Source organism: Crotalus tigris, unplaced genomic scaffold (genome assembly GCF_016545835.1).
Source record: "Crotalus tigris isolate CLP2741 ecotype Arizona unplaced genomic scaffold, ASM1654583v1 scf7180000018590.67127310178:1205815, whole genome shotgun sequence".
Classification (NCBI taxonomy): Eukaryota; Metazoa; Chordata; class Lepidosauria; order Squamata; family Viperidae; genus Crotalus; species Crotalus tigris.
This window is the reverse complement of record NW_024097092.1, coordinates 562,614-586,299: the sequence shown is the minus strand read 5'-3', so window position 1 is coordinate 586,299 and position 23,686 is coordinate 562,614. Positions and strand designations below refer to the sequence as shown.

Sequence of the window (23,686 nt, the reverse complement as noted above, 5' to 3'; positions counted from 1 at the left end):
AGAGAGAGAGAAAGACGGAGGGAGGGAAGGGAAGGGGAGGGAAGGGAAGAAACAAGGGAAGGAGAAAGAAAAGAAAGAAAGAAGGGAGGGAGGGAGGGAAGGAGGGGAGGGAAGGAGAGAAGGGAATAGAAGGGAAGGAAAGAGGGAAGGGAAGGAAGGGAGAAAGAAAAGAAAGAAAAGAAAGGAGGGAAGGAGGGAAGGGGAGGAAGGAGGAGAAGGGATAAGGGAAAGGAAGGAACAAGGGAAGGAAGGGAGAAAGAAAAAAAGAAAGAAAGAAAGAAAGAAAGAACAAGTGAGAGAGAAAGAAAGAAAGGAAGAGAGAAAAAGAAAGAAAGAAAAGAAAGGAAGAAAGAAAGAAAGAAAGAAGAGGAAATATAGGGGAAGGAAGGAAGGAAGGAAGGAAGGAAAGAAGGAAGGAAGGAAGGAAGGAAGGAAGGAAGGAAGGAAGGAAGGAAGGAAGGAAGGAAGGAAGGAAGGCCATTCACCACATATTTAATATTTTACAATTGCTAACATTTAAATCATTTTATATTTCAGGAAAGAAAACGGGGAGATCAGCCACCCAAAGTTGTACATAGTGTTGACCTTTCCATCCAGAGGTTAAATACTTGTACACTTGTGTGGAAAGAGAAATAATTTTTTGACTGCAGAGGAAGAAACCTTGTGTGGTCCTTTGAGGCCTAAACTGAAAGAACCCTTGATAAATTTATTTTAGTTCACAGTCTAGAGTTTCCCTCTATGTGTCATTGTGTATCCAAACCACTGCAGCTGCTGAAACAACCGTGGTTCAGCAAAACCAGGGTTGCAGATGATGTGTGAACATGGTTACCGTGCTTCCTTCACAGCGGAGTCAGTGTTCCTGGTGGACTTGAAGAGAACTCCAAGCTCTTGGTCCTTCCCAGCCAGCTCCATCTCTTCTGGATGCATTTGATACGCAAGACGGTCCGGTTGTGATGACGTACAAGGCAGAACAGTGGATTTGACACCCTGTGAATTAATCAGAGAACAAGGATGGGCAAACAAGCCACTGATGCGGTGTCGCTCTGGCCTTGATTAAATTAGAAACCTCTTCAACGAGTGCCAAAAATAAAAAATAAAAAATTAAAAAAAAAGACGGACAGGCCATAATGAAGTGGGTAGGAGAGGTTGACCAGGCTGGAGGGGGTGTGAAAAGGAAATGAAAACACAACCCGCAAACTTGGCACCAGCTGGCAACATTTCCATCTTGACTAGCAAGGCTGAGAAGGGGGGTGTTCCCCCCCAAAAAAATACAGGTCAAATTGCATTTTGCAAAGAGTCCTCCTCTCCCAGTCCATCCAGGAGCCTGAAGGATGCATTGTGGGGAGGATTTTGCAAAAGCACCGTCTCATTTTTTTTGGGGGGGGGGAGCAGATTGAGATCCTGGGTGCATTAGGAGCATCCCAGGTGTCCCCAAACCCCTGGCACCCTTCGTGCCTGCTGGCTGGGCAACTGCATTCCCAGTCTGCAATTGTTCTACGTGACTCTCGAATTAACAGTGCAAAGCGCCTTTTAGAACAGATGGATAGTTCCAAAAGTTAACAAGGGGTTAAACGGTTTGGGTAAGTAGATTAAACATCAAACTGGGGTGCAGGTTTTTTTTTAATAACAAGTTTTATTAAATTTCCAATTTTACATCCAAACGATTAGGAAGCAACGTGGTGGTTGGGTAGTCAAAAGTCCAAGAACAAAATCTTTTGTACACCTCTGGGGTTACATCATCAAAATTTCCCTGTTTCCCTTATTACCATATCACAATCAAATTAATACATTACTAATTATAACACGATCAATTAAAACATTTATCAATATATTTTTACTTATACTTATCATGTCCTGTTCTTGAATTTTACCTAATTTCAATTACAGTGCTCCAATTTAGCCTTTAAGATCCATAATATTTAGCTTTTGGGTAACCCAAATTTTTCCTATTTCATTACATAGTAGTTATCGTATCTAAAATGCACATATTGCTTAGTTAAATACATTCTTATCTTATTTCACAAATATATTTCACAAGTATGTTCTATTTCTCATCCTAGTACCTTATCCCTTACTAGCACATAATATCCTTTATGTCTCAATCCAATGTCCATATTATAATTCAAAACTATATTCTAATAGATCTAAATCCTAAATATTAAATCAATTAATATCTTTTAAAGTCTCCCCAAAGTGGGGCGCAGTTTTTGATGGGTGCCCGTTCCCATCCTTTTCTTAGCGTTCTTCCCTTCTCCCCAACCTAAAATAAGGAATATTTGAAGAAATCTTATTTATTTCCTTTGAAACAAACAGATTCCCCCCCCCTTCCGTGCTGCCTCCCCTACAGAAACCTAATACAGGTGATTTTGTTTAGTTTTTCCATCAGGCCTGCTGAAACCTCGGACCAGGCCAGGCGGAAGTCTTGGCTACTGTTTCTGCTTCTTTGCAGGAAAATTCAATTAACCAAGTGATGCAAAGAATAACCTAAGCCTCTTTCTTCCCTCCCCATCACCTTTCCGAGAAGTGAGACCCAAAATTCTCAATTTCCAGGTACGTTATGTCACCTTGCGTGAGCTACAGAAGCAACAAACAGGCGGGGGGGGGGGGAATAGAATTAGTCTAAAGGCAGATCAATTTTTGCAGAGATGGTTAATCTGGTATTTTGACCCTTCCTCTAAGGCTGGTGGCTAAATTGCTTTCACCAAGAAAACAGAATTGAGCGCTTAGAAGCAAACAAATGAATTGCACTTCAATTTTGCCTGTGTTTATATCTAGTTCCAGTTTATTCTTGCGGCTGCTTAAAATGAAATTTAAAAAACAAAGCATGAGTGTCCACATTATTTTGCAATAGTGTTCTTGGTTATCTTCGAATCTTAAATCAGTTGACAATGACACCTGCCCGCAAAATAGCATAGGTGACTAATGGTAGAAGACCAAAAAAAAAAAAAAAAAAAAATTCAAAATAGGAAAAAAAAACAATTCAGATGAAACCCAGTTTATAAACTGTTTAACTCCATTTCTAAATACACTCAGCCATTTCTTTGAAGTTCTGGCTATTGTATTCGCAGGCTAATAGGTAGGATCATTTCTGCCCAATTTTCGACAGAAATATTTCTGCCTTCGACGATTCCTTTAAAAAGAAGATCCAGGGTGAATCTGTTACCCTTCATTCTTAAATAGTGATTTTTGATGCCCCCACCCATGGGTGTAATCTGGAGATATTCTGAGGTGTAATTTATAATCAAGGATCCCGACCGGACTGCAGCTGCTGAGATGTTTGTGCAAAACAACAGAATATTTTTTGGGGAGGCGGGAAAGCAGCAAATGGGTTGAAAAGTTTAAGAACCACTAAACTACACCATCCTTGCATTTAAAAAAGGCACGATTTTTGCAGACTTCTGTTGAATCCTGTTGATTTTTAATTCAGCCCCAGGCTGAGAACAGCAACCGTCTGGGGTCTCAGGCACCCCCATTTTTTTGCCCACCCGTGTTGTCTCCATGAATCACTTCTGGGGTGGCTTGGAAGGGCACAGCCCATAAGTCTGAGGAATGGGCATGCCAAGCCCTGTGCCCCCACAACCAGCACAATATGCTAGCTTTTAAGGTGGTGGGAACGATGCCATCACCCCAAGACAGATGTGCAATTTTCCCAGAACAAAAAGTGCTGAGCTCAGATTGACCAGGCGGGCCGAGAACACCCAGGCGGAGGAGACATTTTTCAGACAAGGGGTGGGTTGGCACAGGTGGCATCAAAAGACTCAAAATAAGAGCCCACAACAACGTTTCCTTTCCTTGGTGTCCCCATCAGAAGACGGTGGAGATGAAAGGAAGCAGAAACGGTGTCCAATGGGGTAAAACATCCCATGCTTTCTGCTCACTGCGATTTGCATTCTTTGCCAAAATAAAAAATAAAAATTAAGAATGAACCTGCTTTAAAGTGCATCACAAACACACACACACAAAGGCCCATCTTCCTTGCCAGGAACAGACCTCCTGTGTGAAAATTCTTGGTAGGATAACTCAAGGGGAAATGGATCTCTAGGCGATCCACTCTGCAAATGGATCATCCTGAGGGAGGGGTGTGTGTTTCCGTGTGAAGAGAAAGGTTTTCACGAAATGAAGGTGAAGATACGTATCCCAGTATTTGTGGGGCTGCCCCAAAGAAGAGGGAGTCAAGCTATTCTCCAAAGCGCCTGAAGGCAGGACAAGAAGCAACGGATGGAAACTCATCAAGGAGAGAAGCAACCTGGAACTAAGGAGAAACTTCCTAACAGTGAGGACAATTAACCAGTGGAACAGCTTGCCACTGGAAGTTGTGGGTGCTCCATCACTGGAGGTTTTTAAGAAGAGACTAGACAGTCACTTGTCTGAAATGGTATAGGATCTCCTGCTTGAGCAGGGGGCTGGACTAGAAGACCTCCAAGGTCCCTTTCTCTATTCTATTCTATTCTATTCTATTCTATTCTATTCTATTCTATTCTATTCTATTCTATTCTATTCTATTCTATTCCATTCTATTCTCATCCATTCTCTATTCTATTCTATTCTATTCTATTCTATTCTATTCTATTCTATTCTATTCTATGCTATTCTATTCTATTCTATTCTATTCTAATTCTACTACTCTACTCTACTCTACATTCCCTTATTCTATTCTATTCTATTCTATTCTATTCTACTCTACCCTACCCTACCCTACTTTATTCTATTCTATTCTATTCTATTCTAATGTTGCAGGATCCAATCCAAGTCAGTTACTGGTGCTGATGCCCATCCTCAGGGAACTTCTCTTTGTCAGATTTGACAAATTTGACTGGTGGACATATACGTTTTCCGGACAGCCTCTTGGAAAGACTGAGCAATGGTCCTTTTGGATTATTTTAAAATCTTAGTTAATATTACCATTAGCAGCATTCAGAGATGTGTGCAAATCTCAACCCTTCAATTTGCATTCCTTCATTTTATTCCCATTCTAGCCTAAAATTATGCAATAGTCCATGCTATTCCTTTGACTCTTTGGGGGGTGGGTGGGGTTTTTGCCCCTGTCCTTCCCCTCCACCCTCAAAGATAACGCTGATGGTTTGTTTTAAACAAGGGAGGTTTAAATCTCGGTGTTCTGCAGAAAATGCCTCCTGGCACACAGACCCAAATCAATCAGGTTATTGATGAAGGTGGTTATTTTTTGTGAATTACGGCCCAATCCTGCCCGGATTTCCGAGCAGCCAATTCAGGGCTAAAATGTTGGCTGCAAAAGGGAAAGACTGTTATGAAAAGCTGCACGCCCAGCCGCTGCCTCCTCCAGTTTGGAGGAAAAGATGTCAGTTCGACATCTGCCAAGGGGAGAGTTTTAGAAAAGCTCTGTCTTGCGGTCTTATGTGTGGAAGAAAAGATGCAGTCATATTTCAAGAACGCGGGGGGGGGGAGAGAAGAGGGATCCCAAAATATTTTCCCAGGCTACGGATAGTTGCACAGCTGGCCTCCATCCCACTCGGGGAAAACATAAGCGGGGGGGGGGGGATGAGAGGTTAGAAAAGGATTCGGCCAGGCTGGGTAAGAAAAATGAAACTTTTTTTTTCCTTTGCAGCTGCTGTTTCTACTGGCAAGGGGGGGGGGAGGAGGAGGAGAACTGTGGGGGTCCTTGGTGCTCTCGGAGCCTGGTGGTTTTCTTTCAGACGTTTCATGACCCAGCTAGGGAACATCATCCGTGCTGGAAGAGAGTGGGGTTTGCAGGGAGGAGGAGGAGGATAATGATGATGAGGATGATGATGATGAGGAGGAGGACTGTGGGATCCTTGGTACTCTCTGAGCCTGGTGGTTTTCTTTCAGACGTTTCATGACCCAGCTAGGGAACATCATCCGTGCTGGAAGAGAGTGGGGTTTGCAGGGAGGAGGAGGATAATGATGATGAGGATGAGGATGATGATGAGGAGGAGGAGGACTGTGGGATCCTTGGTACTCTCTGAGCCTGGTGGTTTTCTGGCAGACGTTTCATGACCCAGCTAGGGAACACCATCAGTGCTAGGAGGAGGAGGAGGAGGAGGAGGAGGAGGAGGAGGAGGAGGAGGAAAAGGAGAACTGTCTTTGATGTTCTCTGAGTTTCATTGTTTTCTTGAAAATGTTTCATTACCCAACTAGGTAATTTCATCAGTGCTAGAAGGAATGGGGTTACAGAGAGGGGGAGGAGGATAAAAAGGAGAGGAAGACTATGGGGTCCTGTGGGGTTACAGAGAGGAGGGGGAGGGGGGGGAGGAGGACTGTGGGGTCTTTGGTGCTCTCTGAGCCTGGTGGTTTTCTTCAAGATGTTTCATGACCCAACTAGGGAACATCATCAGTGTTACGGAGGAGGATGTTGGGGTCCTTGATTCTCTCTGACCTGGGTTGTTTCCTTGCAGACATTTCATGACACAACTGGGCCACCCAATCAGGGATAGAAGAGAGGAAGTTTTGTGGAGAGGAGGAGGAGGAGGCAGAGGCAGAGGAAGCAAGGAGGCTGTGCCCACCTGCCCCACCTCTCCCCCAGCTCCTTCAGCTCCAAGGAAAGCTAAACTCCAGGCTGGCCATTTGAAGCCGCGCTTCTGGAAGAACGGCTGCCCTCCCTATAGCTCTGCAGGATGGAGGAGGGGGCTTCTCCTTGCAGCGGTCAGGAAGATCCTCCAAAAAAAGGAGCGGGTGGGCTCTGCCCAATCAAAAGCAGCCGGCACCCAATTCTGATTGCTCTTCAGGGGGCTGGACTAGAAGACCTCCGAGGTCCCTTCCAGCTCTACCCTATTCCTATCCTATGCTTATCACAATCAGGAAGGGCCCACTACAAAGCCCAGCAGCCGTAACCATGGGAGGAGGGTGGGAACGGCATCCCAACATACTTTATTTATTTATGAGACTTATATACCGCTTTAAGTGTGAGCACTCTCTAAGCGGTGTACACCAGTAAGCAATGTATATATATATATATATTTACATTGCCCCCAACAATCTGGGTCCTCATTTTACCTACCCCGGAAGGATGGAAGGCTGAGTCAACCTTGAGCCGGTGAGATTTGAACCGCTGACCTGCTGAACACAGTCAGCTAAAATGGCCTGCAGTACTGCACTCTAACTGCTGCGCCACCTCGGCTCTCGAATCTTGGGAAAGACGGTTCGGTGGGCCCTCGACTTCATCAGAAAAATCTATTTTAAAAAGGGGGTCAAAACTGAGATCTTTCTAAGCATTCAAACTGGAGGTATCGGCCTCTTAAACCATGGTGCAATCGAACACGGTTTGGCTGAGCCACAAATGCTTGTTTAAGCAAGAAACTGGCGGAGGGAATCCTGCTTGCAGACCCAGATCCAGGTTTCCAACTAATAAAGTCAGAGTTTTTAGCCATTCCCACAGCCAGGCCAGGAAAGCCTCTCATAGGGCACCTCCTGGTTGGCCACACAGCTGCTCTACCCGGTCAGAGCTGACCCTGCTTTCCGGGCAAAGCTGACTCACTTCCCTGGAAAAGCGAGAAGGCTTATGACACACAGATGGCGTGGGAGATGAACCATTTAGTCGGTTGGGAAAGATATTTTAGCTAAGGAGGGCAAATAGCTGGGCTGAATTTAATTATTCAAAGCAGAGAAGAAGAAGAAGCAGGAGGAGGAGGAGGAGGAGGAGGAAAACTATGAGGTCCTTGGTGTTCTCTGAGCCTGGTGGTTTTCTTGCAGATGTTTCATGACCCAACTAGGTAACATCATTAGTGTTAGAAGGGAGGAGGAGGAGGAAGGAAGGAAGGAAGGGAGAAGGAGGGAGAGAAGGAAGAGGAGGAGGAAGAAAGGAAGGAAGGAAGGAAGGAAGGGAGAAGGAAAAGGAGGAGGAGGAGGAAGGAAGGAAGGAAGGAAGGAAGGAAGGAAGGGAAGGAAGGAGAAGGAGAAGAAGGAGGAGGAGGAGAAGAGGAGGAGGAAGAAAAAGGAAGGAAGGGAGAAGGAGAAGGAGAAGGAGAAGGAGAAGGAGAAGAAGAAGAAGAAGAAGAAGAAGAAGAAGAAGAAGAAGAAGAAGAAGAAGAAGAAGAAGAAGAAGAAGAAGAAGAGAGGAGGAGAAGAAGAAGTCCCAAAGCTTCCCCCCCCCCTAAAATCTTTGGTTAGCCCAGTGTTTCTCAACCTTGACAATTTTAAGGCATGTGGACTTCAACTCCCAGAATTCCACAGCCAGCAATGCTGGCTGTGGAATTCTGGGAGTTGAAGTCCACATGCCTTAAAATTGTCAAGGTTGAGAAACACTGGGTTAGCCCAACAATCTAGAGCAAAGCCTCCAGATGGAACTTTTAATTGCAAAGAAGGGGCGTTTTTCCTGCTCTGAAGAGGAAGCATGCATTTGCCCAGGGTTGACCTTCGGTTTCAGCTCAAGATTATTTTGCCCGTAAAACCTCCAGCAGTGGGAACTGCCTGCCTGCAAGTTTTGGAGACTTTATGACTTTCCAATAAACTTTTCCAGGCTGTGTTTGAAGCGGCTAAAATTCGGAAGATACCCGAGTCAGCTACTTTCAATCTAAATTGCTCTAACCCATCGCACAGCTTGGCCTCCTTCTCATTTCTCTGCTGTACTTTCAATTTATTTCTGCAGCAGACTTTTATTATTCATTTTTAATCCAAGGCCGGCTTGCAAAAAAAGGGGGAAGGGGGCTTCTGCTCCGAAAACTGGCACCAGCCAGCAAGGTTGTGGAGCACAACGTGCAAAAATCTTTGACAAAGCAAGTCACCCAATCTCAGAAACCACCGTAGAGAATTGCTGCCGAGCCCCCAAAATAAAATAAAATAAAATAGAGTTTCTGGATGTAGTTAAGGCTCCGGATGTCATTTGTTGGAGGGAATAAAAGAGAAATGGGATGTTCTACACACCCTTTTGTTTAATGACAATAGAAAGACTAAAAAAAAATTAAAAATCCTGTCCCTCTTCCCCCGTGACCAAATTAGCTTAGGTTGCATCCCTCTTCTACTTCAGAAACCTTTAAAAAAAAAAAAACAGGCTGAGGACTTTGGCAATGTTGGTTTCCCAGCAATCAGGTAGACTGCCTCTGCACCTAGAAGCTCCATCGTTGCTAATTGCTGCCTCTGGGAAGCAAACTGGAAGCTGGAGAGCTGAGGAGCTGAAATGAGTCAGGAAGCAACTTCCAGCTCAGATGCCACCGGGATCGGATGACCTTATAATTTATCAGGCAGATTATTTATCCTTCTGGGATCTCTCCAGAGCTTCTTTTCGGAAGAGTAACGGGTAGCCTGGCTTTAAATGTTTTGCAAATCAGGTTCAGCTCCGGCGAAGGCTCCCATCAGCCGAAGAGGGAAAACGGGGTGTAAATAAAGGGGAATGTGTGAACTTTGGTGACCCGGTTGGTCACCTCCTGAGCCGAAAGTCTTGGCCGAGGCACTGGGGCAGATGTCCTGCTAAAAGCCTTGCACCCCTGCCAGGGGTTGGCGTGTCTCCCGAGGAGGTGGCGCACCCCGCGCGTTTCTTTCTCCGTTTCCGCAGCTGCGTCATTCCGCAGGATTTGCTACGCTCCCCTCGGCCAAGACGCTGGCAGGGTGGCAGGCCCAGAGGGAATGGGGGGGAGGGGAAAGGAAAAGAAAAGCAGGGTGCAAAGGAAAGCCCCCCCCAAAGGGACCAAAAGTTCTGGGGGGCGATAAAGGACAGTGAAAAGGGTCAGTAGGGTCAAAGGGAAAATGTGATGGATGGATGGATGGATAGTAATTAGGTAGGTAGGTAGGTAGATGATAGATAGATAGATAGATAGATAGATAGATAGATAGATAGATAGATAGATAGATAGATAGATAGTAGGAAGGTAGGTGAATGGTTGGATGGATGGATGGATGGGTGGATGGATAGATAGATAGATAGATAGATAGATAGATAGATAGATATGGACAGAGATAGATAGATAGATAGATATGGATGGATAGATAATAAATAGATATGGATGGATGGTAGATAGATAGATATGGATGGATGGAAAGATAGAGAGAGAATGGAAGGATGGATAGTAATTAGATAGGTAGGTAGGTAGATGATAGATAGATAGATAGATAGATAGATAGATAGATAGATAGATAGATAGATAGATAGATAGACAGATAGATAGATATGGATGGTCCATCCATCCATCATCTAGCTATCTATTTTTCTATTTTTTCTATTTTTAATCTATTTAAATTTTTAATATTTAATCAAATTTCCCCCAGTCATCCACCTATTTTGTGACAGTTACTATTGGGGGAAACAACTAAATTAGTACACAACCAAGTTTTTGAATCAACCCATCCTTGTAATTCAAAGGGTTGTTGGTTAGGTTTCTAGTTGTGCCCAGGATGGTTTTCTAGCCTTCTGGATTCACAAAAAAACACACAACCTGAAAAACTAAACCTAACAGATTTTACAAAAGTTGGTAGATCTTTAACGAACATTTTTTGGTGTGTTGTGTGAACACAAGCCGAATATGGTAGAACAATCTTGGTCTGAGCTCTGTGTTCGAAATGCATAGTCCAGACGCTGGTGGGATAATTTATATAGGTCTCCCAGCCAATCAGGAGAATGGGGAGGGATCAGAGGGGTCAACCGCACAGAAAAGGCCAATCCCGTTTCGGAGACCCGACCATGCAAATGAGAAAGCTGCTTGCCACAGCACCATCTAGTGGAGCAAGGCTGCATCTGGCATGGAACCCATTGTGAAGAGTGCCTCTGAGCAGATGCAGAGTGCCCTCCCCCCCACCTTACTAGCCAGTTTTTTTCCTGGTTTTTTTTTTTAAGCGTCTTACCATGTTCCACCCCCCCTGAGTCGCGTGGGAGGTAGAAACGTACCGTGGAGAGGGAGGGAACAAAAAGACAATTAAACAGGTCCACTTCAACCGTGATACGATCTTAATTGGTTTTGTTCCTACACGATTGTCCATGAAAGCAGGCCGTGTAAACCCAAAAGGAAAAGCGATAAACACAAGAGAAGCAAGTTGTTCAAAGCGTGAAGAATCCGGCACTGAAAAAGGAGAAGCAGCCCGCCAGGATTAAAGCGAGCAAGCGAAGAAGGAAGCGGGCTGGAACTGGAGATGGAGGATCCAATATCTCAGATGTGCTGATTCTCCCCCCTCCCCCCCCCGCTCAGGAAACGGATAAGGGATCCAAACGGGGGGTCTGGCATCTGCCCTGAAGACCGAACCCCAAAGAGCTCTGCCAAGGGGGGAAAGGTCCCTGCAAGCCGAAAAGCAGTTCGGGAAGAAGAGAAGATATTGAACAAAACGCTAAAAGGGAGGGGGGGAACCATCAGAGAGGAGTCATCAGGAAAAAGACATCAGCCAAACATTTGGGGAAAAAAATAGCAGTTTGGATGGGCCACACCTGCACTCCGAGAGAGGCGGCCTGGCACTGGAAAAGAAGCCCAGATTAAAATGGAAACCTTCAGATGTGGGAACAGGAGACGGGAAGCAGGCAGCCTAGAATGCAATGGGGGAGGCTGGGGTTCGTCTCCCGGGGGGATCACAAGCCTTGTGGCATCCATCTAAATTTCAGTGGATTCTTAGATTTATTTACGGGGGTTTTTTGCCCACCTTCTATGTCACTGCTGTATCTTTGAGATGTAAGAGGAAAGCACCGTGTAATGTCCCTGTTAGGGGTAAAAAATGCAATAGATAGATAGATAGATAGATAGATAGATAGATAGATAGATAGATATGGATGGATAGATAGATAGACAGACAGATAGTTAGATATGGATGGATAGATAGATAGATATAGACAGATAGATAGAGAGATATAGATAGAGATAGATAGATAGATAGATAGACAGACAGACAGAGACAGATAGACAGATAGATAGACAGACACAGACAGACAGATAGTTAGATATGGATGGATAGATAGATAGATAGATAGATAGATAGATAGATAGATAGATATAGACAGATAGAGAGATATAGATAGATAGAGATGGATAGATAGATAGATAGACAGACAGACAGACAGAGATGGATAGATAGATATAGACAGATAGAGAGATAGATATAGATAGAGATAGATAGATAGATAGATAGATAGATAGATAGATAGGTAGGTAGGTAGGTAGGTAGGTAGGTAGGTAGGTAGGTAGGTAGGTAGGTAGGTGCGGGTGCCCATATACATACACAGACACATATAGTGTATATACAGTATATATTGCAATATATTTAATTTATATATGCAACATATTTCTATTCCTATCTATTCCTATCACTCTATCATCTGTCTCTCTGTCTCTGTCTCTACTTACCTACCTACCTACCTACCACCTACCTACCTACCATCTATCTATCTATCTATCTATCTATCTATCTATCTATCTATCTATCTATCTATCTCCTGACCTGTTTTATTTCTGTTAGGAAATTAAATGAGAGATCCTGTGGCTCAAATTAGGGAGTGCAGTGTCTTTTACCTTTTGCACGTAGGAGATACACCCAAGGGCGTCGTGGGGTTTTTTTCCCCCCACAAGGCCTTTGGGGCTCCCATTGCTGGGCACAGCGTCAAGGGAAGAGACAAAGCAGAACCAGGCAAAATTTACAGGTGGGAATTGTCTGCTATGGGTCAAAATATCTCCGACCATCCAGGTGGGGTGATCTGGCCCTAAAGCAGAAGAGAGTTTAATCAAATGGACTAAAATAAATTATAATTTGCTGCCTCCTCCTGTAAACCCTGATGCAATGGTTTTTCCTGGGGAGCAACAACTAACTGTATTTTTGGGAGAAGGGTGTTTTCTGGACCCCTGTCTCTCTCTGCACAGAAGCTTGCATTTTAAGACCGTGAGCCGTGCAAAACCTTTGGAACACCAACACACACACACACACACACACACACACACACACACACACACACACACACAACTGGTGCAGCCCATGGGAAGGCCATTTCCTTGCTTTCAAATCTCCACCTTCCCGAACAAGCTTTCCCAAGGATTGACTTCACCATGCAAATCTCTCTTTTGCTTTTCTCCGCTCTCTTCTGCTTCCCTTGGCACGTCTGGATATATATATATATATATATATATATATATATATATATATATATATATATATATATATATATATATATATAAAATGTGCATTTTTTAAAAAAAAAAATAATAAAAAAATGATAATGCCATGTGAACCAGCTTAGAGGCTGTTGGACAATTGCAAATAATTTATCTCGAGAGGGGCTGCCCCCGGGGGAGAAATAGGAGGGTAAGAATGGCGCCAACTCGCTTCACCTGTTCTTCTCCCTCAAATTTCCCTGGCTCCAGTTCGGGAGTGTTTAGACAAGGCCTCCCTGGAGTACTCTGAGAATTGAGGGGGTAGGATCTGCTGCCCCACCTCCCTATTCTGTCTGCCCCCCAGCCAGGCTTGGAGACATTCGGAGATTGAGCTGGGGGGGGAAGGCTGAGGCCGACGGCCCCCAAGTGCCACCTGCCTCCTGTTTTCATAATTTTAATGTTGGGGAACACAGTTGATTCTATCCCGAACTTGACGGGAAGTGGGCAATTACTAGCAAATTAGGGCTGGGGGAAAAAAAATCCTCAGATCCTCCCCCGCTTTGGCACCTCAGTCAAATTTTTCTCCAACGATTGCTTTGTTTTACAACAGCTAACAGGCACACAAGTTTGGTTCCCCCCCCCCCAAACCCTCTCCCCTAGAGAAATTTGGTGAAATGCATTCCCTGGGCACACGCTGTTCCTTGCCCACAAATCCATCACTTGTCAAACCCCTTTGCATCCTTGATTCTTTTTCACACAAGAGGAGATTTACATGCAACGGTCCCCTTCTAGGAAACTGTCTGTCAGGCAGATATTTTATTCCACGTAGCTGGATCTGTTTGTTCACCCGAGTGGCCGGCGGAAAAATTACTTCTGGATAGCATCTGCTAATCTACCTCACAGGAAGCATGTTTGCAGGCGAGAGAGGCTTCTATAGTCAAATTGCTTTCATTTAAATGCTTCTGTATTTAAATCCTATCAATAAAGGCTTAGACACAATTCCGGCAAACAAAAACGAGAAGAAGAAAAAAAAAAATACCTGCAAAAGCGTCTCGATAAAAGTCGTATTGTAATTGTCCAAAACATTCCCAGCTTCTGTTCTTTTTTGCAGGGATGCTGTGATTAAGATGACAAAGAGAACATTAGCCTTAAGAGCAATTTTTTTTACCTTGTTTAGATATTATAAATATTAAGTCAGTTGAGGATCCCCTCCTGAGCCACAAATATTGCTCAGAAATAATTTGGGAAGTAAAACATAGTACATGAGAGAGGAAATGTAATCTATCTCCCCAACACCTGGCTTTCTGCATGCAAGGATTTGAAGAGGAGAGGAGAGGAGAGGAGAGGAGAGGAGAAGAGAAGAGAAGAGAAGAGAAGAGAAGAGAAGAGAAGAGAAGAGAAGAGAAGAGAAAGAAAGAAAGAAAGAAAGAAAGAAAGAAAGAAAGAAAGAAAAAGAAAGAAGGAAGGAAGGAAGGAAGGAAGGAAGGAAGGAAGGAAGGAAGGAAGGAAGGAAGGAACAAGGGAAGGGAAGGGAAAAGGGAAGAGAAGAGGGAGAGGGGAGGAGAAGGCGAGAAAGAGAAAGAAAGAGAGCGAGAAAGAAAGAAAGAAAGAAAGAAAGAAAGAAAGAAAGAAAGAAAGAAAGAAAGAAAGAAAGGGGGAAGGAAGAAACAAGAGAAGTGAAGGGAAGAGGGAAGGGAAAGTAAGGGAAGAGAAGAGAAGGAGGGGGGGAGGAGAAGAGAGAAAGAAAGGAAGGAAGAAAGGAAGGAAAGGAGGGAGGGAGGAAGGGATGAACAAGAGAAAGGAAGGGAGAAGGAAAGAGAAGAGGGAGAGAGAGGGGAGGAGAAAGAGAGAGAGAGAAAGAAAGAAAGAAAGAAAGGAGGGAGGGAGGGAGAGAGGGAGGGAAGGAAGGAAGGAAGGAAGGAAGGAAGGAAGGAAGGAAATCCCAAATGCACAATTTTCTAACTGTTTACCAGATACAGAAAATATCTTATCTGCCAAACGTGGGAACTGGGTGTTAAATTTTGCCGGTAGTTTCCAAAGAGAAAGCAAACTAGGATTGTTAATGTTGGAAAGAAGGAAAATGGGGAACGTAGTGGCCTGAAGCACAGCTTAAATGGTTACAGGCCCACCGGTGTTTGTGCCACCTAAAAGGGTTGTTGTAATGGCCCCATGGTTGCAAATGAGCAAATCTACGCCAATCATAAAGAATTTGGTAGCGTTTTCCACTAAACAAATCTGTTTATATCTGAATTATTGCAGGCTGAGTGAAATAGCACCATCTGCTGTTCCGTTCTCGTAGTGGCCCGTTGTAAACCCACTGGACTGGGGTGAGGTCCCTCAAATTAGATTTATTTCCAGAATATTTGGGGCTCGGGGGGGGGGGGGTAACAGAAACCTTCAAAGAGAATGTAAAAGTCTATTCTGGGGTGGGGAAAAAAGGCATTTTCTGAGAGAAAGCCATACATGGGGGGCTCCTGAAAGAGGAGAAAATGCACAAAAGTGCCTAAAATGGGTGAAAAACCACCCTGCCAGGTTGCCCACCCTGCTCAGAGACCCTTCCCAATCCCAGGCAGCCCTGAGGGAAAGCACTAAAGCAGGGGTCTTCAAACTTGGCCCTTTTAGGACTTGTGGACTTCAACTCCCAGAATTCCTCAGCCAGCCTCCATTTTGTTTGTTAGATTTAAGGCAGGGGTCTTCAGACTTGGCCCTTTTAGGACTTGTGGACTTCAACTCCCAGAATTCCTCAGCCAGGCATGCTGCAACTGGGGAATTTGTAGCCCTTCAGGTGGGGCTGAACTACATTTCCCAGCATTCCATTGGGCAGCATTAGCTACAGCTGTGTGGTGTGGGACTTTTTCCTTTTAAAAAGGCTTTTTAAACAGCTATTTTATTGTACTGAGGGAAAAGCGACAGAAAAAGACCCTATTATGTGTGTAATAAAGCTCAGGTTTTCAGTAAAATATTTAAAAACCCTCAACCGTCCCAAATTATGCACCTAGCATATAATTCCCATTCAGGCCAAACAATATTATAGCAATTCATATATCAGTAAATCCCAAAATGTTTTTTGCACCTCAGTTCTTTTTCCCTTTAAAATAATTTGGGAACATTTAAACCGAATTGGAGATTGCAAAGCCAGACTTTACTTATTTCCTCCATTTTACTTTTGCAATAAACGCGTCCTAAAAACTGAACCTCCTTTTAAGTTGGAAGGAAAAAAAATAGTTCAGGGGGTCTGAACTTGAAATGCTGGATTTACCAAAATAAAACAATTTTATCAACATTTTGACCAAAAAAAAAAAAAAAAATGCATCCAAACAACAAAAGCCTTCCAAATTCCCACCAGTTTGGCAAGTGACCGGCATCCATTTTTTAAAAAAATATTGTTTATTAAACCCATTTGTATCCACAGCTGACTTTGGGTGATGTACAGCAGAGCTGGAAACAGTTAATAAATGCATTAAAAAGTATTAAAAATTAAACAGGTCTCCCATTAAAAGAAAAACAAAAAAAAAACCACCCTTCTTTTATTCTTAATTACAATTCAGGAGCCGCAGCTGAAGCTTCTTAGCCAAATTTGGGAGGGAAATTTCTGCTTTTTATGGCATTCCTGTCCTAAAATTTGTGCAATGCATGGGTGTGTTTGCATTTCCTGCAATTGTTTCCCCCCCCCCGCAACAAACCCCCAAGACCCCTCCCAAAACCCCCAACATGGGGGATAAACCCATTGGACTCCCCCCAGTTGCAAAAGCCAGGCCCTGAGGACAGCCAAGGGACCACACCACTCCCCCCCTTGCCAAGGGCTTTGAACTACCTCCCCCATCCTCCCCAGCAGCCCTGCCCAATGTGCCCCCTCCTCCCCAGAGGCAGGAAAGGGGTCTCTGAAGGGGCTCACCTGGCCAGGAGGTTCCTTGGCTGAAGCCCAGTTCTGGGAGAGCCTGGGGCCACACGGCTTTGGGGAGGGGGCCCTGGGCCCAGTTGGGACCCCCTTTTTCTCCCCACAGCCTTGAGAAGCCCCTGCTGCCATGTCTTCCCTCTGCAGGTTCCCTGAAGGGCCCAGCTGGGGGGGGGGGAAGAGCAGTTAATTAATAGTTAGCCCCTCTTGAGTAGAGCCTTAAAGGGACAGGCACCCTTTGCCCAGCCATTCTTTTAATTTTGGTTGTTTTTTTTTATTGGGGAATTGAAGTGGCAATAAAAGGACAGCACAACACAAGTTTCAGGGGAAATGTATGCCACAATGTAAAAGAAATAAAATAAAACCCATCATTGGTGTTTAAAAGCAGAAAGAAAAGCTGGCATTTTAAACTCACCTGCTATTATCTCTGTGGCAGTCTAAAAACAACGTAAGGGGGGGGAGTCAAATTATGGTTTGCAGAAAATTGACAAAAACAACGGAGTACAATGGAGGTAAAAAAAGATGTAAAAGACAACATATTAGAACAAAAAAAAATACAGTCAAATTACAGAGGAAAAAAATCTCGGTAAAAAGTAAAAGCACAACAAAACAGCTTTTTTTATTGCACCCATAATACAAATTTAAAAACTGCAAAAAAGAGATCCAATGCAAGCAGCAAGGACGGTGTTACAGGTAGTCCTCGGCTCACAACAGTTCATTTAGTGACTGAAGTTACAACAGCACTGGAAAAAAAGGGACTTGGGACCATTTTTCACACCTACAACCTTTGCCAGATTCACTTAACAACCGTGTTGCTAACAACCGCAACAGTGGCAAGGAAGGTCGTGAAATGGGGCAAAATTCACAACTGTCTCGCATAGGAACAGAAACGTTGGGCTCAATGGTGGTCATAAGTCAAGGACTGTCTGTAAGAGAAGTCCCATGTCTAAATGTCTGAAGGAGAAGCATAAAAACATTGCTATAATTTACAAATCAGGGATCTGTTCTGCAACTGACTGGCTAAACCAAGACAGATCTGGTAATCACAGAGACACGAAGAGGTTTTTTTATTGTATTTATTTAGAATAAGAATAAAATAGAATAAAGAGGAAATAGAATAAGAATAGAACAGAATAGAGAGATGGAATGGAATGGAATATTGAATAGAATAGAATATAGAATAGAATATAGAACAAAAGAGAATAGAATATAGAATAGAATATAATAGAATAGAGTAGAATATAGAATAGAATAGAATATAGAATAGAATAAAATATAGAATAGAACATAGAACAGAATAGAATATAGAACAGAATAGAATATAGAATAGAATAGAATAGAATAGAATAGAATAGAATAGAATAGAATAGAATAAGAATAGGAATACAACAGAATAGAGAGATAGAATGGAATGGAATCGAATATTGAATAGAATAGAACAGAACAGAATATAGAACAGAATAGAATAGAATATAGAATAGAATAGAGTAAAATAGAACAGAACAGAATATAGAATAGAATATGGAATAGAATAGCTAGAATATAGAATAGAATAGAATAGAATAGAATAGAATAGAATAGAATAGAATAGAATAGAATAGAATAGAGATGGAGTGGAGTGGAGTAGAGTAGAGTTGGAAGGGACCTTGGAGGTCTTCTAGTCCAACCCCCTGCCCAGGCAGGAGAACCTATACCGTTTCAGACAAATATTTCCAGCTGGAGTGCTGGGGCAAAGGAATAATGGGGCTGAGGATACCTCTAGCCCTGGTCCATGCTGTAGCCCTGAATGGCTGCCTGGAAGAAGGCCACCGTATTACGTTCCGGGAGGACATAGATGACGCGACCCTTGGGCCCGAAGTAGCCCAAGGAGAGGCTGAGCAGGTTGAAGACCACAAAGAACATCTCAGTGATGGCGACCATCGTCCTTCCGAGACGGTGGTGACCAGGGCCAGCAGCACCCAGAAGCTGGAGTAGCCCACCATGACGAGGGTGTTGAACTTGGCTTCATTGTAGCTCTTCGGCAACGCCTTCCCTGCGTAGGCCAAGCAGAAGCACAGGGAGGAGAGGACCACGTTGAAGACGTGGCTGACTACAACCACGGAAACGTAGTTGGTACGTCACGTCAGGAAAAGCTCAGCCGGGCTGAGGACAGCCTAGACGGGCTTTGGAGGCTGTCACAATGGCCAGCTTGAGGGCGGAGATGGTGGCGATGAAGACCCACTGCCCCCTGGACATGGACCAGGCGGTGAAGGCGGTGGACAGCCAGGCCACCATCTTGGAAGGAACAGACGATGAAGCAAACGCTGAAGCCGGCCAGGCAGAAGAGACACCTCAGCTCGGTGGAGACCCCACGTAGGAGAAGACACTGCAGAAGGCAAAGACAAGGGAGGACAACATGAGGAAACATAACCTGCTGCAGGCCAATCTCACTACCGGGTGTTGACGTGATAGGCCAAGGTGGTAAGGATGGGCAAGGTGGCCGAGGGCAGAGAAGAGGAGCAGCACGATGGGGGCGGGATGGTCCCCCTGCAGGTACACCACGAGCGTTTTCGAAGGAGGCTTCTTGGCCAGGTGTCCGGTGGGCATTTCTGGCAGGTAAACCTGTCTAGGGGAGGAAAAACACAAAGATGGGTCTCTCTCGACTCTGCTGGATTCCTGGGGAGGCTAAAATAATCTGGGATTGGGGTTTTTTTGGAGAAAAGTCAAAATGAAGGAGGAACCCAGAGCTTCAATCAGCTTCTCGCTGGACAACTTGGGCTGCTGTTTTTCATTCTCTACGAAATGTATTTCAAGAATGAAAAATGGTTCTTGCGCCTTCCTGGGTCACTTGTTAAAATTTCTGCCGGCACCAAAGGAAGCAGAACTGTCCGCTCTGGGAAATTCAGGGGCTGTGGGCGATGGGCTTTGTGGTGAGAGAAATGCCAGCAGGCTTTCAAGGAAGAAACTCACTGCTGTCGTTGGGGAACGTGCCTGCTTCGCATGCCACACACTCGAAGCAGCAGGAAAGGGAGCCCCGGGCTGCATTGCTTGGAGCAGGTAGATTTGGGGGGGGGGGTCTGAAGAAGGAAAAAAACAGACACCCCCAGTTGGATCATAAACTCCTTCTCTTTCTGGGCCTGGGTTAGAAATATCTAATTTTGGACCGAGTGAAGTCATAAATATTACAATATTCCCTTGTTAGATGCTGCTCGGTCAGCCGAAGGATTTGAACCCTCAAGGTGGTGAGATTTTAAGATGGAGATGCCGCCAAAGACCCTCGAGAGGGAGGTTCAAAATGGACACCTGTGGGGTTCATGGCTCTGCAGACCAGGCCATTCCAGATGTGTGGGGACCCCAACCCTCCCAGACGTCCCGGTGACCTGAGAATTCTGGGATTCCCAACACCTCTAGATAGCAGAGAGAGAGAGAGAGAGAGAGGGAGGGAGAGAGAGAGGGAGGGAGGGAGAGGGAGGGAGGAGGGAGAGAGGAGGGGAGGAAGGAGAGAGAGAGGGAGGGAGAGAGAGAGGGAGGGAGGGAGGGAGGGAGAGGGAGAGAGGGAGGAGAGAGGGAGAGAGAGGAGAGAGAGAGAGGGAGGAGAGAGAGGGAGGAGAGAGAGAGGGAGAGAGAGGGAGGGAGAGAGAGGGAGGGAGGGAGAGGGAGGGAGGGAGAGGGAGGGACAGAGAGAGACCAACATTACAGAGAGTGCTTTTCCTTCCTTCCTTCCTTCCTTCCTTCCTTCCTTCCTTCCTTCCTTCCTTCCTTCCTTCCTTCCTTCCTTCCTTCCTTCCCCCTCCCAGCACTCATATTATTAGCCTGTTAGCTTAAGCCACTTAATTTGTGCCATATTGTGCTTCCAATTTTCATTTGGGGATTAATATGCCACAGTGATTATTTTATCCTGTTTAAAAAATGCCTGCAATGAACCTGGCAGACCTTCTCCCGCTTTTCCTGGAGAGAATCAATTGCTCACCTGCGGGATAAGAACGTGACTCAGAATAGAAGCCACCCTGATGGCTGCCGGGGAGGAATCTGGACCGATGACGGAGAGCGCTCCCGGATAGGACAAAGTGCAATTCCTCTGGATTTGGATCGTTGAGCAGTTGTCCTCGAGGAAACACAGGATGGGGTGGACGGGGTGGGTGAGGTAGCAGATGTCCATCGTTTCATAGCCCAGCAGGATCCTGGGCAAAAGGCTGGTGGAGTTGCTGTTCTCCTCCACCGCAAACCGCATGGCTTGGAAGGAGCTGGAGCTGACTATCCTCAGCGTGTCCCTGTGAAAGGGGGGAGAGGCAGAAAAAAAGGGACAGTGAGTGTCACCAAAAGGTTTTCTGCTCCATCATCCCCGTCCCCTCCAAAATCAGCCCTGGGAGCGTGATGGCCTTGGTGGGAGTTTGATCCTCTGGCCAAACAAGCAACTAATCTCAGTTTGTAGCATTTTTGTATCCGAAGAACACACTGGGAGGACCACAGCCCCCCTTTTTTAAATCTTTCAGCCAAGGAGTCAAGGAGAGAAGCAACCTGGAACTAAGGAGAAACTTCCTGACCGTGAGAACAATTAACCAGTGGAACAACCTGCCTCCAGAAGCGATGAATGTTCCAACACTGGAAGTTTTTAAGAAGAGACTGGACAGCCATTTGTATGAAATGGTATAGGGTTTCCAGCCTTAGCAGGGGGTTGGACTAGATGACCCTCCAAGGTCCCTTCCAACTTTATTATTATTATTATTATTAATTTATTAGACATGAACCTCAGTCAACTGAACATTCAAATTGGCTGGCGCTGATGGTTGACACGGATTGCTACCAGCATCCTAGGTGTCAACCAGGTATTATTATTATTATTATTATTATTATTATTATTATTATTATTATTATTGATCATCACACAGTCAGCCAGATGTTCAGACTGGATTTGGCATCTGGGATAGGCAGATGTGGATGTTTGATGGTATTACAGATATCGTTGTAGTATTATTATTATTATTATTATTATTATTATTATTATTATTATTATTATTATTATTATTATTATTATTATTATCTCATAAGATTAAAAAAAGACCTTTCTTCCTTATTTACTTTCTCCAAGTGAGTCACCTCTATGCCCCTTCCTTTCCCCCATTTCCAAGATGTCAGTGGCAGCCGGCACCAAAAATTGTACTTTTATATCACCGTGTGACATGAAAAGAGCAGCGCCCTAAAACCGTGGACGCCACAAGAAGTTGAGGGGCGACCCGTTCCTAGAGCATTCCTGGAAGGAGTTGCAAATCCATTGTGGCCCCAATCACTTGGAGGGAAGGGACCCCATTGGGAGTCTGCCAAGGGAGGGGTTAAAACACGGACAGATCCCTTTTGGAAAGATACCTGACAGTGGCCGGAGCAGGAAGACAGCACATTTAAATCACGCACACCCCTGTAACACAGACGAGGAAACTTGAGGCTGAGTAAACCTCAAGTAAGATTGTGGCCCAGTTTGTCTCCTTTCCTAACCCAAGCCTTAAGCATGCATCAGTTCCAGGCCTGCCCATTCTGTAATGGTGCAGAATGGCACCCTTCCAGCCAGACAAGGCAGGTGCCAGGGGGCTGGCAAGATCTGGGCATGGCCAGTCCCCCGGTTGAGCAGAGCCCCCCGGCTTTGCAGATGGCCATTTCTGCAGTCTCCACAAATGACGTCCTCAACCTTTCCTCCCTCGGGTACTTACTGTTTACAGACGGGCACCTGGGGGTACCGCGGGGGAAGAGATGCCCTCTGCTTCTGCATGGAGTCCCCCCCCCAGGATGTAATCTCTTGCCAAACAGAAAACAGGTGTGCTGGCAACGACAGCAGAAAAGCAGAAAAAAGTGCCCAAACGCCATGGTCTTCCTTGGGTGTAACCGACGGCTACGGAAATTTTTCTACTGCGCTTCGGCTGGGGTTTCTTCCGTCTGTCCCTTTGCGGAAGTAGCCAAAACTGACTCTTTTGCAAACATTTCCATGTCCCTCTTAGGCCCTTCGGAGCCCCGACAGCCATCACCTCGGCAGAATTTCTGGGGCCTCTGCTCCACGTAACCTAGTCTGCGTCTTAAAACGATTGTTCCCGAATCCAAAGCTGGTTTAAAATAACCTGGAGCCCAGGAGAATCATGCTGCCCCAAAATTTCGCCGCCTTCTGCAAAGAGGCCGGGGATCTACCGTTAATTCGGGTGGCGAAAATGCAGGCGGCTTTTGTAGGAATTTGCGGGTAACCCTGTGTGGTTTTGTTGGCAGCAACGCGGGAAGAACGGGCACTGGACGCCTGAGGTTTCCTTAAATCTCCCAAATTAGCTGAGCCTGGAAACGGTCAAATCATCCAAGCTAGGACAGGAAGACTCACCTGGCTGTCCCACCTTCCTAAATAGGCTGCTGGACTAAAGCTGATTTTTTGTTTTTTTACCTGAACCTTTGCAAACAGGGATCGCACCATTTCAAGCCATCAAAAACAAAACACCGGGCCAAGGAATAAGTCAATAAACCACAAGGATTTAATCTCCCAGCTAGGCAAAGCGTTGGTTTTTTTTTTCAGTCAAATGATGGCTTAGCCTCAAGTTTGTATCTTAGCAGCCCTGTTTGCATCCAGCTGCGTCAGATACACAAGGCCAGTTTGGGAACTGGGGTGAAGAGGGAAACGTTGACACCCCAACCATTGAGCCTGTCTATGCCGTCGTTGGCGGATTGCCAGCTTAAAAGCTTCCATGCTAAGGGGACAGGTCCATTTTTGTCTTGACTCCCAAGTATTGGAGATTTTTTTTCAGTCCCCGAGTTCAAAGTTCACCGGTCTTGAGATGCTACGAGCTGAAAGCACCAATCA

The 23,686-nt window shown here is 45.0% G+C and overlaps 2 protein-coding genes across 2 annotated transcripts in view; both read right to left on the bottom strand.

Moving 5' to 3' along the window:
* Positions 1-18,801, bottom strand: part of LOC120313277 — a 31,651-nt gene extending 12,850 nt beyond the window's left edge. Inside the window, exons 1-4 of the mRNA XM_039355017.1 lie at positions 18,645-18,801; positions 16,882-17,046; positions 14,026-14,102; positions 830-987 (exon numbers count right to left, since the gene is read on the bottom strand). Coding sequence (XP_039210951.1) covers positions 830-987; positions 14,026-14,102; positions 16,882-17,046; positions 18,645-18,801 — 557 coding nt within the window. The remainder of the gene's footprint in view (positions 1-829; positions 988-14,025; positions 14,103-16,881; positions 17,047-18,644) is intronic.
* LOC120313300 (taste receptor type 1 member 2-like) lies at positions 18,499-23,648 on the bottom strand. Its single transcript, XM_039355058.1, has 3 exons — positions 22,563-23,648; positions 20,831-21,131; positions 18,499-19,246 (listed from the first exon to the last, which is right to left on the bottom strand). Exons 1-3 carry the CDS (start codon positions 22,619-22,621, stop codon positions 19,004-19,006), a joined length of 603 nt encoding a protein of 200 aa, XP_039210992.1. The 5' UTR covers positions 22,622-23,648; the 3' UTR covers positions 18,499-19,003.
* Positions 23,649-23,686: the final 38 nt, after the last annotated feature.

What these genes read in the sequence shown, in the direction of transcription:
- LOC120313300 (XM_039355058.1), bottom strand. Translation starts at nt 22,621, where the DNA reads ATGCAGAAGCAGAGGGCATCTCTTCCCCCGCGGTACCCCCAGGTGCCC. An exon ending in CAGGTGCCCGTCTGTAAACA is followed by an intron (nt 21,132 to 22,562) that starts GTAAGTACCCGA and finishes CCCCTTTCACAG; the next exon opens with GGACACGCTGAGGATAGTCA. An exon ending in GTCACGTTCTTATCCCGCAG is followed by an intron (nt 19,247 to 20,830) that starts GTGAGCAATTGA and finishes TGCCTTCTGCAG; the next exon opens with TGTCTTCTCCTACGTGGGGT.